The sequence below is a fragment of the Mustela putorius genome, unplaced genomic scaffold (assembly GCF_011764305.1).
Source record: "Mustela putorius furo isolate JIRA1106 unplaced genomic scaffold, ASM1176430v1.1 tig00003913_pilon_pilon_pilon, whole genome shotgun sequence".
NCBI lineage: Eukaryota > Metazoa > Chordata > Mammalia > Carnivora > Mustelidae > Mustela > Mustela putorius.
In genome coordinates, this window is record NW_025422060.1 from 10,970,949 (window position 1) to 10,990,235 (window position 19,287).

Here is a 19,287-nt window from a genome sequence, read left to right on the forward strand (position 1 = left end):
CTAAGAAGTACAAAGTAACAGCAGTAAGCTATATGTTGTCATAGAAGAAAATACTGTCCACAACAGTGGACATGTGAATAAAAAAGGATTGAAAAGTACCATTAAAATCAACTTACCTTACAGTATCTTAAAGCTTCCATTAATGTTAAGAATCCTACAGCTGCTTGTTCATGTATACCAAGAAGTTCTAAAAAGAGAAGTTTGTACTGCATTAACAGACATAAATCTGAAAACTACTTATATATAGATGTATACACATATATATATTGCACCAAAAGTTTTACTTTTCCCCAAAAGTATACTTTAAAACTTCACACATATTTATTGTTGAGTGGTTACATCAAATTATCATTTTGTTGCTACTTATTATAAAATACCATTAGATCATGTTTGTGGTGGGTGATGTGATGCTTCAGATATATAGTAAATGTACTTAGAAAACCTTATATTCAACTTTAACTTTTAAAATGAAGACATCATCCCCTCTGAAACCCAAGGAATTCCTGGCAAAAATGAAGAAAGATATAATAATATCCATGCAGAAAAGCTAACTTGAATTGACTTTGACTTAAACAAATGAACATGCTCATCTTAGTTTGTAAAATTTATCACTGGATAGCAGTGAACTTACTTGCACAATATTTAAAACAGTGGCATTTGATACCATTCCTTTCTCCTATAAACAGTGTGCCTAAGACTCAGGAAATAAAGACAAATGGAACAAGGTGTCTGCCTTACAAAGGCGAAGTTTATCAAGAAAGACAGAAGAAAAAGATGTGTCTCTTTTCTTTATTTACACATGCTTACACACACACACACACACACACTGTACTTTTTTTGAAAAAATATTTCATTATTTATTTGAGAGTGAGCAAGAATTAGCAGACCCGTGAGGGGGTGGGGCAGAGAGAGGATCTCAAGCAAGCTCTGAGCACAGAGTCTGACGCAGGGTCAGGGTGGGAGTGCCTGGGCATCCCATGACCCTGAGATCACAACCTGAACCAAAACCAAGAGTCCAACCCCCCAACCAACTGAGCCACCCAGGTTCCCCACACACACTTTATCTTCTGATAAAAGAACATCTGCCTAGTGTATTAGGGAAGATATATAGAAGTGACAACATGTGAGGGGCACATAAGTGGCTCAGTCGGTTGAGCATCCAACTCTTAAATCTGGCTCAGGTCATGATCTCATGGGTTGTGGGTTGAGCTCTACATGGGGCTCTCTGCTCATGTGGGAGTCTGCTTGAGGATTCTCTCTCCCTCTGTCCCCTCTAGCTCTGTCAAATGAATAAATAAATCTATTTTTAAAAAGATTTTATTTATTTGACAGAGATCACAAGTAGGCAGAGAAGCAGGAAGAGAAGCAGAGAGGAGGAAGCAGGCCCCCTGCTAGGCAGAGAGCCCGGTACGGGGCTTGATCTGACCTCAGGATTATGACCCAAGCTGAAGGCAGAGGCTTTAACCCACTGAGCCACCCAGGTGCCCCTAAATAAATTTGTTAATAAAGATTTTATTTACTTACTTGAGAGAGAACAAGAGTGAGAGAGATCACAGAGGGAGATGGAGAAGCAGGCTCCCTGCTTAGCAGAGAGCCCGATGTGGGGCTTGATCCCAGGCTGCTGGGATCATGACCTAAGCTGAAGGCAGATGCCTAACCCACTGAGGCACCCAGGTATCCCTAAATAAATCTTTAAAAAATTAAAAAAAAAAAAAAAAAAAGGGACAACATCTGAGTTGAATCTTTAAGCATATGTAGGAATTTTCCAGGTCACCGAGAAGAAAATAGGAAGAAAGATCAAGGTGGAGGAAAGAACAAAGTATGAAAAAAAAATCTATGTATTTAATGTTTGAATATGTCAAACCTTTCTTCAAAGGTTTCTAGTCTGGGGACCCTGATAAATGGTGATTAACTAAAAGGAAAAATTAAGAAGTCCCAAAGTGGTATGAATAAAGAACAGGACTTTGGTTTTAGACAAGCTGGGATGGAGAAAATTTCGGAACTTCTAGTGAGAGATGGATTCACAATTGGAAGTAATGCTGAGAAACACAAAGAAAAGCGATCAAGGTTGGATACAGAGCTTTGGGAATCATCAGCATAGAGAAGAGAATTGAAGGCATGCATGTGGGTAATAAAGAACAAAGCTCAGAAAATGAAGAGTAGATTATTCCACAACAGAGATGTAATTATAACAATAATTGAGTGTTTTATAGACTATCACTTTCAGCTAACATACATTAAATGGAACTATAATAGTAATTTGGGTCTATATTTATTTTTAAAAAGCATTTTTTTTCCTGGTTAAAAATTATGCCCATGTAAATAAAACGTATTTATAACTTGGTTTCCTTTTTACCATCTGGTCATGTTTTGTCCATTTTTCCATTAAGATACTGTATTTTTCTAATTAATGTAATATCATCAATTCTTAGTCATGCTAGGTAATCTTAAACAAAACATTCAGATGGTATAAGCTATGAACTGGCTGTTGAGTCTTTTGGATTTACAAATCCAAAATAATAGAATGTGTATGCAATTATACATAGAGTTTCTATTTTTTCACTAGCTTCTTACAGGTACTCAGGAGGTATAATAATAGTTCTCAAATTGTGTTTTAGGATTCTTAAGGGTCCACTAGACCCTTTTAGAGACTACATGAAATCAAAATGATTTCCACTAGAAAGACATTGCTTTTTTCTCTTAAGCTTTCATGAATGTAGAGTGAAGTTTTCCAGAGGCCCAATGATATGTTTGTTCCACCTCAAAAGACTGAATCTATAAATATGTAAGAGAATTTCCACTAATAACATAGACATTGAAGGGACTTACAGAGTCACTCTTCTAAATTTTCTTCTCATTTTAGAAAAGTTACTTTTCAGGGGCGCCTGGGTGGCTCAGTCGTTAAGCATCTACCTTCAGCTCAGATCATGATCCCAGAGTTCTGGAATCGAGCCCTGCATTTGGCTCCCTGCTCAGTAGGGAGTCTTCCCCTCCCTCTCCCACTGTCCCCACTTGCACGCGCTCTCTGTCTCAAATAAATAAAATCTTAAAAATAAAAAAATAAAAAAAAATTTACTGTATTTTTATTAACATGTAATGGGTGTATTATTATTTTAAAATGAGTTAATACACCTTTTTAAATTTCTCAGTCATAATTTCTAAGAAGAAAAATATTGATCATTATTTGCTTATAACTCATACAATCCAAAGCTCTTTGGGATTTCTGAATCATTTATTTTACTTTAAAAAAAATTTTTTTGAGAGAGACATCATGCCTAAGGTATAAGGGTAGAGAGAGAGAATCTTAAGTAGACTCCATGCCCAATGCAGAGCCCAATGGGGCCTGATCTCATGACCCTGAAATCATGACCTGGGCCAAGATCAAGAGTTGGATGCTTAACTTACTGAGCTATCCAGGTGCCCCCAAGATCTTCAGTCATTTTAAAAGTGTCAAGAGCAAAAACAAAAACAAAACCAAACAAAAAAACCCCACAAAAAATGCAAAACCCCAAACAAAACAAATACAAATGTCAACAGCATGAGACAAAACAACATGTGAATAATTGGATTATAGCATTCAAAGGAAAAAAAGAGAGTAGGGGTGAGTAACCCTAATAAGTAGAAATGGTACTCTATTGCTTTATTAATTTTTCCTTCCTCTTTCTTCTGAGATTTAAGCACTAAATGATTTCAAGGTCAAAGAATATGTATGTTGAGAAACATTTCCACACTTCAATTTCTTAAAATCGGATACCACCACCTAGTGTTATGATTAGATACTGCACCATCTACTGCCTTGGAATTTTAAACATACACCTAAAATAGTATATTTATAATAATATCATGCTATTAAGTATAGAAAACCAGCTGTTCATAATTCTTGGGTAATGAATTATTCAGATTAGGTCAGTAAGCACATATTTAAATATATAGTTTAAATGGTATTATTTCAAATTACTATTTCTTTAGACAGAATATCATCTATTTAAATTTTATTTTTATTTATTTAAGACTCTCTCTTTTTTAAAAGATTTTATTTATTTATTTGATAGAGATCACAAGTAGGCAGAGAGGCAGGCAGAGAGAGAGGAGGAAGCAGGCTCCCCGCTGAGCAGAGAGCCCGATGCGGGGCTTGAGCCCAGGACCCTGGGACCAGGACCTGAGCCGAAGGCAGAGGCTTTAAACCACTGATGGGCCACCCAGGCTCCCTTAAATTTTTATTTTTGATAGCTAACGTTCATTCTTAAGAATATTTATTAGTGTACAAAGTTGTAAATGTAGTGAGGATATACCAATCTCACATATTAAAACTTACAGAATTTACTTATATAAGACTTGTAAGATGACTTCAAGACTTACTGAGACACTTGCAGGACATCCTAATAATTGTGTCATTTTATTTTAGAATTTTCTAACTTTGTTTTCTTATAATCACATTGATTCCCTATCAACCCCATCTGCTTCAGTCAGTGAGATCATATATATATGCAAAGTTTTATATTCCTGGTTGCCTCCCCCTTTCTTCTCTTCCACTTCAGCTGTCTCTTCTCACTGCTCTCAGTACATCTATAGAAGGCCCATTTGGGCCTTTTAAATTTGATGCTGACTTGGACACCAGATAACTGCACTGCATTTAAGAAGCATACCCTGAGTGCCAAGTATTCAAAACAAAACAAAACAAAACAAAACAAAACAAAACACCCAACAATGCTGCAGAGTGCAAAAATACAAAGCTACCATGGGGACTACAAAGATGAAGCTGGCAAGATTCTTTTTGCAAACCATGTATCTGATAAGAGGTTAAGGACCAAAATAGATAAGGAACTCCTACAGCTCAAATGCAAAACCCCAAAATAACCCAATTAAAAATTGGGCAAAGAACATGATTAGACATTTCTCCAAAGAATACATATAAATAGCCAAAAATATATGAAAAGATGCTCAACATCACTAATCATAAGAGTTGCAAATTAAAACCCAACAGAGGTATTACCTCACACCTGTTAGGATGGACATTATTTAAAAAAAAAAAAAAAAAGAATTAAAAAAGGGAAAAAAAACTTAAGTTGTTGGTGAGGATATGTAGAAACTGGACCTTTATACACTGTTGACGGAAATGTAAAATGGTGTCGCAACTATAGAAAACAGTATGGAGGTTCCTCAAAAACTTAAAAATACATCTACCATGTGACAGAGCCATTCCACTTCTGGGTATTCAGTCCAAAAGAACTGAAATCAGAATCGCAAGAGATATCTGCATTCCCATGCTCACTGCAGCAGTACTTACAGCAGCCAAGATGTTGAAACCATCTACACGTCCAGCAACGAATGGCTGGATAAGGAAATTATGGAATATACATATGATGGACTATTAGTCAAGGCTTAAAAAAGAAGGAAATCCTATCATACATGGCAACAGGAATGAACCTTTAGGACACTATGCTAAGTGAAATATAGAAGTCAGAGAAGGAGAAATACTGTATGATTCCACTTAGATGAGGTATTTGAAATAGTTAAATTCAAAGAAGTGGAGCAGAATGATGGTTGCCAGGAGCTGGAAGGAGGAAATAGGGAGTTGCTATTTAACAGATAAAATTGCAGTCATGTAAGGTGACTGAGTTCTAGATATCTGCTGTACAACTTTGTGTTTATAGTTAATTCTGTAACTTGACTTAAAAAAATCATTATGAGGGTAGATCTTATGCTAAATGTTCTTACTACAATTTAAAAAATCCCATCCCCCCCCTTAAACAGTAGGCATCAAAGTAGAATGTGGTTAAGTGCCATGAAAACAAAATGCTCAGAGGTAAGGGTAGATCACTTTCAGCCCCGAGAATCACGAAGCTCTCCTTGGAGGGATGGCCTGTGAAGTAGGCAGTGAAGGACTGCACAGGCACAGATGAGAGGGATATAGGTCTTTGGCAAATGGAGTAGCACAAAGAAATAAAAGCAAGTGGCACAATTTTCTTCAAGCATAGATTTCTGATGGTTGAGAAATAAGCCAGGATGAAATTATATGGGATCCTTGAGTAAGTAAGGGGAAAAAATCTGTAGTTAGATAAATTTAAAATGAACTTAGTTGCAAGAATGTTAGACTAGCTAAACTAAAAAGCAGTAGGATACTGAGAAAGACTTGATTATGTCACTGATACATAAATTGCACACACACACACAATTTGAGCTATGAACTTTGTGTAATCTGTTTTTGAAAGTGAAGAGCTTCTTAAACCATTTACTGGTTATTGTATTCCTAAGAAGTCAGGTTGCTACAGAGTTGACATATAGCTAGGATAGACCAATTTAGCAAATAAAAACACAAAATGCCCAGTTAAATGTAAATTTCTGATAAAAAACCAGTATTTAGTAAAATTATATTCCAAATATTGAATGGCACATACTTATGCTAAAAATGATTTATCTGCAAATAAATTTAACTGGGAGTCCCGTATTGCTTCTGGCAACTTAACTACAGCTAGTTAAATCTATTTTTATAGTAATAAAATATAGAGAAAAGAAGCACTTCTGATTTTTTCCTCAAATTTTGATAAACCAAACACTTCAAATTTATATACCACCTAACCACTTAATTGCAATTCACATTACTTAAAAAATACTAAAATTTCAAAGTGATCTAAATTTTCGGTTTAGAGTCTCTTAGTGTCTGCGTATCACAAGTTCATGAACATTCAATGAACTATTTAACTGTAGCCTGGAATGACTGTGATAATGATTTCTATTAAAGAGAAAAAAGAAAGGAAGCTCTGGGTTTCTGATTTATAAGAGCTGACTCTATGTCAATCCCATAAAATGAAGAAAACATTCAAATAATCAAATAAATGTAAACAGTAAATGTTCAATACATAAAATAACACAGGGCACAAATACAACAGAATACCTTAAAGGTAGGAAAGAGGCCACTGAAAAACTGATCTATAGGCAAACAAAGCAAAGAAAATCTCAGCTCAAAAGACATGCAGTAGTAAAGGCAGCTGGCAGTAGACAGGAGTTGAAGTGCATGGGTGGCAGTAGACGGGTTGAAGTGCATGGGGAACCAAGTCATTGAAACTGTCATGATCTGACTTAGTTTCTAAAAATATCCTACTAGCTGGTGTAAAAGACTAGCGGGTGGGCAAAAATGAAATTAGATGACGAGTTCTACTGCAGGTTTATCGGTATTCTATTGCAGAAGCTAAAGATAGTTTTAACAGTTGAGGCAGAATCAAGTATCTGGATTCGGAAACTACAGAACACATATGATCAATACTATATACTTTCATTGAAAGGTACAAAAAAGTCCAATCTAAATGGGAAGATTTACTACTGTAAAAATGGCACTTCTTTAAAATAATCTACAAATTTAACATAACTCATTCGAATTCTTACAAATTTCTTAAAACTGCAACATTAAAAAAAGTTCAACTGGGCTAGATAATATAAAAATGGCTATAATAATTTTACATTATAATATTTTTATTATAATAATCATAGGAAACGTGCCAACAAATATCAAAGAACATACAACTAGGCAATAAGGTAGTTTTGGCATAAGAACTCACAAACAGGTAAGTGGAACAGAAGAGTACAAAGAAGGTTTCACACATATGGGAAAATCTGTTATTTAATCAAGTAGGTGGGTCAGTGGAGAAAATGACAAGTTAGGAATATTGGGCAGTTCCTTGGGAAAAAGTAAAAGTAGATCTCCATCTCATACTATTCACAAATAAATAATCCAAGTGGATTAAAGAATTAAACATTAAAAAAAGCCTATAAAATGATTTGAAGAAAATATTAGGAAATATTAGTTTAATCTTGTGGCGAAATACAAAACTGATTTAAGAAAAAAAAACTAAAAAACAAAATCTGTAACAGAAAAGATGAAATGATTATCTTTCTAAAAATGACAACCTCCGGGATGATAACAGACACCCATTAACAAAGTTAAGAGACAGAAAAGGCTGAGGGAAAATATTTGCATCACATTTTTTAAACAAAGAAAGAATTTATAGAGTTCCTAGCAACTATGAAGAAGACAGTAACCTTTCCCCTCAGAATGCCGAAAGCTAGAAAGAAGCAATTCCCAGAAGAGAAAATACTAAAAGCTGACAAACACACAAAAAGATGATCAAACAGAGGCTCAGGAGGAATCAGAGAAATGTGAATTATCAGTAAATGACATATAAAAGATGGACAGTTCTGAGTGGGGCCAGGATACAGGAAAACAGTTAAGTTTTTTAAAAGCAAAGTTGATATATTAGCAGTTGGTAAGGCTGATCTTAGAGGGTAATCTGGCTTTATCTATCAGGTTTACAGGTGTTCTAAATAGATGAGTTATCATATGTCCCAGGATTTTCATTCTTAAGTAGATACCAAAGCAAAATTAAAACATACATCCTCACAAAAACTTACATAAATGTTCCTAAACACAGTATTCAGGACGGCCAAGTGGAAACAAGCTGAATGTCCAACAATAGATGAAGGAATACATAAATTATGGTCTCTCTACTAAGTGGGATATATTCACCAATTAAAAGGAGTACAGTCCTGGCATACGCTAAAACATGGCTGAACCTTGAAAACATGCCAAGTAAAAGAAGCCAGTCATAGAAGACCAGATATTACATGATTCTATTTATAAGAAATCCCCAGTTTTGACAGATCTACGGAGACAGAAAACAGATTAATTGTTGCTAGGAGCTGAAGGGCAAGGCAATTATGGGGAGTGACCGCAAATGAGCACAAGGGTATTTTTTTGGACTGATAGAAAAATGTTCTAATATTGATCTGGTGACAGTCACATAACTCTAAGAATGTATTAAAAGCCATGGAATTAAAATAAATACATACATACCATGGAATTATAAATTTTAAATAATATCATATGTGTGGTACGTGAATTCTATCTTGATAAAGCTATTAGTAACAAATATAACACACCTAAATTTTTATCACACATTCTATTTTTAGAAATCTATCCTATAAGAATACTTGAATATGTAAAAATTTATAAACAAAAATGTTCACTGCAGTATTTGTTTATAACAGTAAAAATGTTAATATACATGTCCACCATTAACTAAAGGCAAAGACAAACTGAGAAAAATGTTTATTGCATGTTATATTATTTGTATATATAAAATATATGACAGATCAAGCATTGACATCCTTATGAATTAAAGGCAAGAAAAATGCCCTATTTATCTTTCACTGAGCCTTCTTGGTCTTTCCTGGGTAACACATAATTTGCATTTTCTCTCCAACTGCCCGATCTATACTTACTGGCAGGAAAAAGCCTAACTATAAACCTTACTGGTTGGATCCACTCTAAATCACTCTATGTAAACTCATCCCTCCCTCTTACTGCTGACGACGCAATTCAAAATTTCTCCCACGATCCATTTTTTTTTCTTATTCCTTCTTCAAGCAGTGGACTCAAACCCTTTCTCTCCTTTATATGCCTCCAACTTCACCTCGGTCCACTTATTCTCAGCAGACTTCAAAATCTCAAAATTTCTCCCTATTGAAATCTTTCACACTTCGAATGCCTTTTTCTTTTCTCAGCCCGTTCTTTCTTCCTGTTTTACAACTCTGCATCTTTCCGAGGTTACAGTTCCTCCTGACCCCATTTACTTTGATTAAAGGTGGTTCCCTTCCCCTGGCCAACAAACAATTTAAGTGATTTCTATCCCCTAAAACAAAACCTACACACACCATCTCTTTGCCTTGGCAATCAGTTCCTCTCTCCCTCTTCCACCAGGAAAACTTCCTTGCTTACACGGCTAAAATATTTACTCTCTGTGACCTGGTTTCAAGTCCACTTGCCATGCTTGTTCATTTGTTTAATAAGCTTTATCTGAAAACCTCCTAGTCATTTGTACTTTACCCTTAGGTACCTCATGAACGTCCACTCTGCTGTGGTCTCTGACAGAGGCAGAGCGGTACAGCGGCACATGCTACAGTGGAATGAGCACAAGCTCTGGGTGTGGACACAGCAGCTTATGCCTTTGCTGCTTGACACCGGTCAACTTAATCACCCGAGGCTCACCTTTTTATCTACCAACATTAAGAACATACAGCAGTCTAAAACGCTACTTAGCCCAAGTACATAAATACAAGCTGCTCCCTCTTTCCTTCCATTCCAAATGCCTTCAATGACTGTCTTCCTCATGTCTGCCAACTAAAATGTAAACTTCTGAGTATTCAAGAGACTCTGGGTTCTTACTTAGCCCCATGTTTAGGATCCTTCCTCTTACCAGTCTCCTTCACAGGTCCAGTGCTTTCATCCACTGTCTCCAGCCCCTAAACACAACCTGCAGTTTTCTCAAAATGCCCTCTCACTCGTTCCATCTTGCCCCATCAAAACGTTAACTCCTACTGAGAGTCTCTCTGCTTACCCCGACATAAACATAGTGGGAAAGGTTTTCTCTTTCCTCTATAATACTTTATTTCAACAAGCTTCATTTCATACTGCATTATGGTTATTTGGGTGCACGTTCTGAGTTCCCCAAACTAGGTGTGTGTGTTTTCGAGGGAAAACTGAGTTCTCCCCATTGGCCAGTTGAGGCATTTTAGAAATCTGATCTTAACCTTCAGAGCATCCCTTTGAGGAAGGCAATAAACCTCCATATTTATAAATAAGGAAATTGAAGCTAGGAGAAGTAAAGTGGCTTGCCTAAGTACTGTACAACTAGTACCTACTTATACTTTTTATTTGTATATTACATATATCACAACCTCCCCCCATGTTGTCAGTTCAGAAAAACATACGATAAATGCTGAGTAATGTACAGATTTTTAAGTTTGGTGACTGAAAACAAATTCCTAATAATTCCTAACAATTAAGGGAAAATGAAAGACATATGCCCTGACTACCTTCTTTTCCAAGATAATTCAAGTAATTGCTTAGTTTTGATATTTAAGCTATACTGAAAAAAAAAAAAATTCACAGCGAGACAACAGCTTTGAAAGCTGATGTTTCAAGCAACAGAAAAGAATAAATTTGTACACATCAAGAACCTAAACTTGGATAAGTGACTAATACCCTATCGGGAAAGTAAAAAATTCATGGCAAGAAAAAAGCCTATGGGAGGATAGGGGAGGAAAAGCCTAGGGAGGCAGAATAGCCTAGCTCTGAGAGGGCAGGCTTAGGAGAATCTGCAGAATAAGGAGAAAGGAGGACTATGGTAACTAGGATCAAGAGCCAGAGAAATGCCATCAAAGTCCAAGTGGAAAGAATTATGAGCCATAGAATTATGAGTGGCAGCAAAGACAGGGACAAGTGGGATGAGATACTTTAACCTAAGTTTAACAGGAACCGGATATTCCTTTGATCATCTGAGATGATCTAAGACACTCCAGGCTCCAGAAACCATAGGGAGAAGGAAAAAGAGAGGGTGTGTAGAAGCCATACAGTGAGTGCATATTACTGAAGAAAGAATGACATACCTTTAACTGGGAGGATTAAGTGCCTTTACAACTCTGAATCAAAATAAGGTTCAAGAATGGAATGGGCTCATTTAAAAAAACAGAGCAAGGTAAATTTGTAGTTTCTTTGTCCGTAAGTTTTTTGTTCTTTGCCAGAAATCAGCAAAACTGGGTTCTCATTCTAACCTAAACATTAAGTGAATGATTTTGCATATTTTATCTAATGTGTAGAGGGAGAGAAGGTCATTCTTACATTTCTTAAATAGTAAAAGTAAGGGTTGGATTGTGCTAGGGTGCTTTAAACCTGAAATTATAAATTTTTACTGACCTTCACCCTCCCCGTTAATATTATATCCTTTCCTGTTTTGTTAATTAGCTATACCTATTTCTAAAACTTGAGAATAATTCAAATTTAAGATCAAGATTCACTCATTTAAATGGAAGTAAAAAGGAACAGCTCATAGTATTTGCTTCTGCTATCTGGTGAAGTTTCATCTCATAGGATAAATAAATTTCCCTATGACTATAGAAACTATAGAAGCTTCCTGTCCTATGCTTTACATACTCCAAAAAGAGGTACGTAGTAATTGATACAAGTTGAGTGAGTAAATAACTGAATTTAAACTGACCCAGTCATAAGCTGAAGGGAATTTTACTTAGAACTATATATCAGCTCTTAACTGGATGAATTGGCCAATAATGTGTTTCACTTCAAAGACCTTGGGAATGTATGAAGTTATAGCAATGAAATAAATGAAACCAGAAATGGAGGTGTGGTGGTGGTGGGGGGGGGGTCACTTAAAGTTCTCAGATAACATTAAATCTGCCCAACATTTCAGATGAAATTATACACACTAAATGTAATATAGGAAAAACCACTAGACTCATATTTCAAATTGCATTACTTGTAATTTTCAATTTTAAGAAAATGCAGTAGTGTCTGAGACTTATAGATATTACTACATAAATGTACAAGATTTATAGATTAAAAAGATCGATTTATTACTTTCTAAAGAAGTCATATAATCCCAATTTTATACTAGAGAAAACTAAAGGTAGATGAAGTAACTTTACTGAAGTCTAAACACTTGGAATTTGAATCCAAGTTTGTCTGCCTTCAAACCCCACACTCTCTAAGTGACAGTGCCTTGAAAACAGGGAAACATTCTTCTATATTAAAGCACTTATGTTAACCTCTTAGTAACACAGAGCCATTAAGTAGGTGAATAACAATCAACGATACTCTAGGGAAATAGTCATCATCAAAGAGTAAACACAGCAAAAAATATACTTACTCATTCCTGAGCATTCTCTATCACCATCCCACACGTTAGAAACAGCATGTCCCGTCAGTAGGAGGTTAATTAAACTTTGGCTATTAATAAAAATGTAGAAGTAATTAAAACATGAATAAACTAGTTTCCACATCAAATGATCCCATGGTAAAGCATAAAGTAATAACTTCTACATTATGTCTATTAAGAAACAAAGTTAGGAATACCTTACATTTTTATTTTATATGCTCAACAACAGCTTTCGAAATGTATGACTTAGTGTATCATCACAATGGTATCTATTGTTCTATACGTTCATCTAAATTTAACAAATTTATCTAAGATATTATGTTTAAATGGATGGGAAAAAAAGTTACTTAGACTAATAACTTACTTTATATTTATAACCATCTATAAATATATATGTAATTATTATTATTTTTTGTTTGATGGACCATTGAATTTTAACCTTTGAGGCACAAAGATCTAAAGAGAAGGACTTATGTAACAGAGTGGGTTAACTATCACTGTTTGACTATTTTAGTACAATTATACAGAGCTTGGCGGGGTGTGGTTTCAGAGAAAAATAAGGAAAAAAATATCTCCCTCAAGCAGGAAAGCATTTACAAACAGGTAAGGATACACTTATTTCTAAGTCGAAATGAGTCAATTGCATTCTTTAAAAAATTAAGAGGAACATAAAGCAGAATTTGTAAAATTCTGTTGTCATCTTTAAAGAAAGTATGAGCCATGATAAGTGCAATGCATACATAAATCTGAAGTGGAAATTATCATTTCACACATAAAGCAAGCAATGCATAAAGCACAGACTACTCAAATCCACACACTTTATGCTGTCAACACTGACAAAAGTATCTGACTCAGATTATCTTAAAGTCAAGTTTCTAAAAACTTAAGTCCATGAAAGAAAAGACAGATTTTAGTTAATTACCTGCCATGTCCATATACAGGATCTATCAAAGGTTCATTTGAATCTTCAATTTCGTTTTTTATGTTTTCAATGCCCTAAAGGAACCAAAACATTCACTTAGTTCAAAAACTAAAAATGAAAATTACAGTTTATAAATTGACCATTTTTTATATAAATGAATAAAACACATTTATTTAAGTAACTTTTCTCCTAAAAAGTTACCCATATTTGATATGAGAGAACATATGAGATGATAATGGTAAGAGGAGCTCCTCTAAGGGTATCTTTTCTATCCTGGGCTCTATGCAGAGCACTGACTATCTCATAGGTGATAGATCTTATGGCATGTTGGCCAAAGGGGTACTGAGAGAGGTTTAAATTTCAGCAGGAGGGAGGAGAAAGTTTTTAAATCCTAAGAGTTAATATTCATTTAATTTCAGGCCGAAGTAAATTCAGATTTAACACATCTGCTAAGGTATCTGAAGTATTTACTTAGGCCTTTTAAAAAACTTATTAGTATTAAAGACATACACATAAGTGTTGATAGAGATATCAATTAAATATAGAAAAGGTCTGAAACAGAAGAAAATAGAATTCTGATTGTGCATTCTCAGAAATATCAGTAATTTAAACATGTACTGATAAAATAAAAGTGTCAAAGTAGGGGGGCAGGAAGCTTCTTTTCTTAAAAATGAATTTTCTGGTATTTTTAAAATTCCTCAAAAACGCATCCAAATCCCCAGAAGTCTAGGTAAGTACAAGACTAGGGCATTTTCATCAGCGTTGAAAGAATAAAGAATAACTGCCCGTCACTGTGCTATTCATCTAACTTTAACCACTGGTTCTATCAGATTAAGGCCATTTCTAAGGATTAAAGGCATTAGTCAAAAATCCAAATATTTAACGAATGCCTAAATATTGTAAGACAATACAAACAAGTACGAGATTTTTGCACTTGCTGCCTTGTAAATAACACAAAACAGACCATGATAAAGCCAAAAGGAGTAATATGAAGAAGTGACATAATCATTGGTGAGGGAGGGGACATCATCTCAAAGACCAGCTCAAGTAAGAACTAGACATGACGGTTTATTGGCTGTAAAGGGAAGAGGAGGCATCAAAAGTTTTGAGCATAAAAAACGGCGGGGGGGGGGGGGAGGGAATAATGAATAGTCAAAGCCAAACCTGTTAGAGGCCAGACATCTTAAGTCCTACCCTCACTTGCTCTTTACCACATCTAACAAACTACAAAGTACTTGTGGTTCTTTCTCTTAAATGTGCTTTTTAAATTTCCAAATTTAGAACACACTTCTAAATATGGTCTTTTTCTTTTCCATTTCCATGGCTACTGCCCTAGCTTAGGTTCACCATTCAGTAACCACTCTTTCTTGTTTTCCTGACTCCAGTCTTCAACCTTACCACCAACTCCCTCTCACACAAGTCTTACCTCAATTTAAGGAAACTTATCAACAAAAGATCTCGTTATTACCTTGTCTAAATTTTTGCTCTGTTCTAATACTGACCAAGTGAAACTGCAATAATTTTTTTTTTGGACAGAATACAAGGGCCTTAACATTCTGAGCCTTTTTTACATAAATAAAATGCTGCAGTAAAACTGAACTCCTCAGAGTTCTTGTGGTGTTACACCCAAATTCATTATGCCTTTATACTTGCTGTTTCCATGGCTCAGAAAATCTTCCCACAGCTTTTTCTTCCAGAAAACTTTTCTTCATCCACCAAGACACTATATCCACCAAAGGGTCCCTACTATGTAAAGTCTGTCCTTGATTCCACCAAAGACAAACAAATCAAATCCAAGATTCAGGCTACATTCTATTCTACCCTGCCTCCCCGCCCCCATGGCTTTGTGCATGCAAGAAATAAACACCTAAAAACAGAGCCCGCATGGAATTGTTAATGTGTAAATTTGTTTTTCACAGTACTGGTGAGGAATCTTTTAAAAAAAACCTGTTTCTCATATTATAATTCCAATCCCTAGCAGGGAGTCAATGCCCAATAAACATCTGTCAAATGAAAGAAGTCTGATAGCAGACATGACACATCTAGCAGGATACTCAACTGAGACTAACAGGCAGTTAGAGATAGGAGGTTAGGAGTTGGGGGAAAAAAAGGTAGGCCAGAAGTATACGCATTGAAATTAACCACATAAAAGTAAGTTGAGAGAATAAAATGCCCATAAGAGAAAAAGCGTGAAGATGACAGGGACTGAAAATTTCTTCAATATAAAAATTTGGACCGGGAGAGAAAGGAGCAGGAGATAACAGGTAAAGAAGAAAATGAAGCTATTGATAAAAGGCAGTGAGGGTTGGGGGAGATGGGACAATAATAAAAGGGAACTAGCACAGTGATTTTTTAGGTCAGTTAGGAGAGGGACTGAGTGTCAGAAAGAGCTTCCAGAAAGCATTAAGGTTGTCAAATGCCAGTTACTGCTAAGATGAAAGAAAATAAAACTCAGAAGAACTGAGAGCATTTCATAATTAGAATATCACTGATAACTTTTATAACATAGAAATCAGGAGTCAAACTAAGTTTGAAAGTGGTTAAGTACTAAGTGAGTGGTAAGAAAAGAGAACTGGATGATTCCTTATCATCAGCATAAGTAGACTTTTATTCTAAGATTAGAAACGGTACCAAAAATAAAATTACTCATCACAGCATGAAAACCAGTACTAAACTCAAACTAATAAAAGCCAAAAGTATCTTCTTAAACAAACCTTTGTCAGTAACACAGAATACAGAAAAAGCAACACTCCAAATTTGTTTCCCCACATTGAATACTGGTCCAAGACAGCATCTTTTAATTCTGATAAACTTCTGAATGATCTCTTTCTGGGGGGGGAAAAAGAATTAAGTATTAGTATTAGAGATGAGAATGATTACATTGACAAATGGGAAAATTTTAAAATTGTCTTATACATTAAACTGTATATGTACAAATGAGATTTCTGTGTCTCAAATTTTCAAATACAGATTTAGCCATTAAAAGCAAAAGCTGCTGCTGACAAATGTTGCTAAATATATACTATTAAAATAGAATGCCTACTTGGCAGGAAAACTCTTCATCACTTAGGTGAACTGTCTAGCATCAATAAATTCTACAATAATTACACATTTTTAAAGAAGGAAGTAGCTTTAAGAGGTGTTCAAGAAAGGAAAAAAAAAAAAACACTTGACTCTGTAAAGCCTGAAAACTACGTAATAAATATCTGAATACCAAAGATAAGGTGTACAATTGTGGCTTCTTTTAAAAGAAAGTAATGTCGTATTTCAAATGCCACTTGTAATACTATCAATGTACCTATCCTTACCTTTTATAATAAAAAGTTTAATGTTCTAGTGAAAATATGGCACTTTTAATGAGAATCATAGAAGGCATATATTGGCAAACAAAATAATTCAAATATTTATCCTATTAGAAATTTTTGTATTCATTCAGGTCAGAGAGACATCAAGCTAGAATGATTTTTTTCATTGTAAGCGATGAAGAAGCTTTTAATATTATAAAAGGTGTATTCTGGTAGTTAGCTAATTTAGGAATCAGAATAATTTAAGTAAACATTAATAAATTACTATTTAAAAAACTGGTAACAAATTAATCCTCAATTATATATATCTAAGTACCTTTCCACAATATGAACAGACTTAAAATGGCAATGTGTCCACAAGGTAAGTATTTTAAATGTTCCAATGTTACTTACTGAATTAATGCATGAAATCGCTCAAAGCCAAGCTCTTCGACAGCCAAGGCAGCTATACATAAAAGACACTTTTCAGCACTACACATGGCAAATAAATGACACAAGATACACACAGCAGGCTGTAAATACTTTCAAGCAATCAAAATTTTCCCTATTTCCTTACTCCCTTAAAATTCTGTTTATTTTCAACTTTACTATAACACAAATTTTTATTTCAGGATCTTAGTTACCATGATTATAACTAAAATGGATATAATACTGAGAATGTAGAAGGGTGATTAAATGATAAACATTTATTTTCAACTCAGTCAGGCTAGAATACTACATAAAATATGAGAAATTATTGACAGTGCTTCACACATCACTGAAATGTGTCTTGCACTTTAAAATAATCTTCCAAATCATAGATCCAAATAAAATCATCACAGCTAATCTTCTTCCTTTATAATATAAAATCTTTAGGTTAAGTTTAATTTTTAAACTAATGTGTATAAAAAGGAATAGCACTTTGAAACTACACAGGTTCAACGACAGCTTTAAGTCTGTTTCCTCATTTGTTGGTACAATTGTTAGAGAAGTTTTCAGTAACTCATTTGGATTATGATCATTAATACAGTACAATTATAAATTAAAAAAGCAAAGGAAATAAAATAAATCATTTAAATCCAAGGTGATGTTTATATAGCACTTTATACTAAGTGCCAGGCCCCTCTGTAAATGCTCTATAGATTTTATCTCATTTAATCCTCTAACAACCCTATCAGCCGCATTTTACAGAAGAGAAACCAAGGCAGAGAAGAAGCCTCCCTGGAGCACAATGCAATGAACAGCACAGCAGAGATTTGAATCCAGAGAGTTGGCTCCCTTTACAAAGATAACACCTTTAAAGATCTCAAACATGAATCAAAATACTTCTAATTTATCACAATGAACAATTTTATATATATTTTATAAAGCAAATCTTAGTACTTTTAAATATTAATTCTTATGAATTTCTTTCATTCTCTGATAAGAAAATGAAATAAATTCATTATGAATTCAAAATTAGGATTTTTTGAATTACAATTAAAAATGTTTCATTAGGCTCTCCTTTTCAAATCACTTTAATTCTCAAGTGCTTTAAACTACTTTTAAAAATCTTTACCAGCCCAGATGGGTTAATTTCAATAAGCTTTTGATATGCATGGGAAACAAACTGAAATTGAACCTGAGCATTCACTATTGCAAACAAGTGTGCGTTACTGAAAGCCAAAACTACACAACCACACAAGCCAATGAAATTAATGTTTGTGCACAATGTACTAATGACAAGGGGAAAAACAGTTCACATGTAAAATTTCAGGATAAAATAAAAATTCAACCTAACCTTTTCCAAACTGTACTAATTGCTCTGCAGTGCTTGATTACCTAAATAATTCTACTGGGTATACACTATGAAAGTAGACATAAAGATAGTAATTTAGAGAGAAGAGGCAAGCAAAATAAAAAGCTTAGCAGGCAGGATGATGAAAAAATATAAAACACAAGAAAAAGAACATAGCTGGGAACAAAGGAAAGAACAGGTAAAACAGATTGTTATACGGAATAAAAACTTTAATGTAAGTTCTTTGCATTTGTCAACATCTAAGGTAAATTCTCAAATTTTCATTTAACAAAACTTTTCAAATTTTTACAGTCTTAACCTAAAAACAGATTTAATATATGGTTTCATTTCATGTCCACTTTTAAAATGAGGCAAAGTGAACTGGAAAACTACTAAAATATGTTTTTGGAAAAGAAATTAAATCTAATATGCCCACTCGAGTACTAAGTACCAAAGTTAATACATTATAAAGGCTATTTAACCTAGAGTGATTTAACCTCTAACTACAGAAATTATACAGTGTACTCTATGGCATGTATAGATTGTACTACAAAAATACTAACGAAAAATGTTAAAAGA

The 19,287-nt window shown here is 34.5% G+C and overlaps 1 protein-coding gene across 4 annotated transcripts in view; it reads right to left on the reverse strand.

Annotated features, from left to right (window-relative positions):
* MINDY3 (MINDY lysine 48 deubiquitinase 3) overlaps positions 1-19,287 on the reverse strand; it is an 81,949-nt gene that overhangs the window by 42,095 nt on the left and 20,567 nt on the right. For 3 of the 4 annotated variants that reach the window (XM_045069101.1, XM_004757566.3, XM_004757565.3), the window contains exons 5-9: positions 17,346-17,397; positions 16,362-16,476; positions 13,648-13,721; positions 12,717-12,796; positions 117-187 (exon numbers count right to left, since the gene is read on the reverse strand). In XM_045069101.1, coding sequence (XP_044925036.1) covers positions 117-187; positions 12,717-12,796; positions 13,648-13,721; positions 16,362-16,476; positions 17,346-17,397 — 392 coding nt within the window. The remainder of the gene's footprint in view (positions 1-116; positions 188-12,716; positions 12,797-13,647; positions 13,722-16,361; positions 16,477-17,345; positions 17,398-19,287) is intronic. The other variant, XM_045069102.1, reaches the window with a different exon arrangement.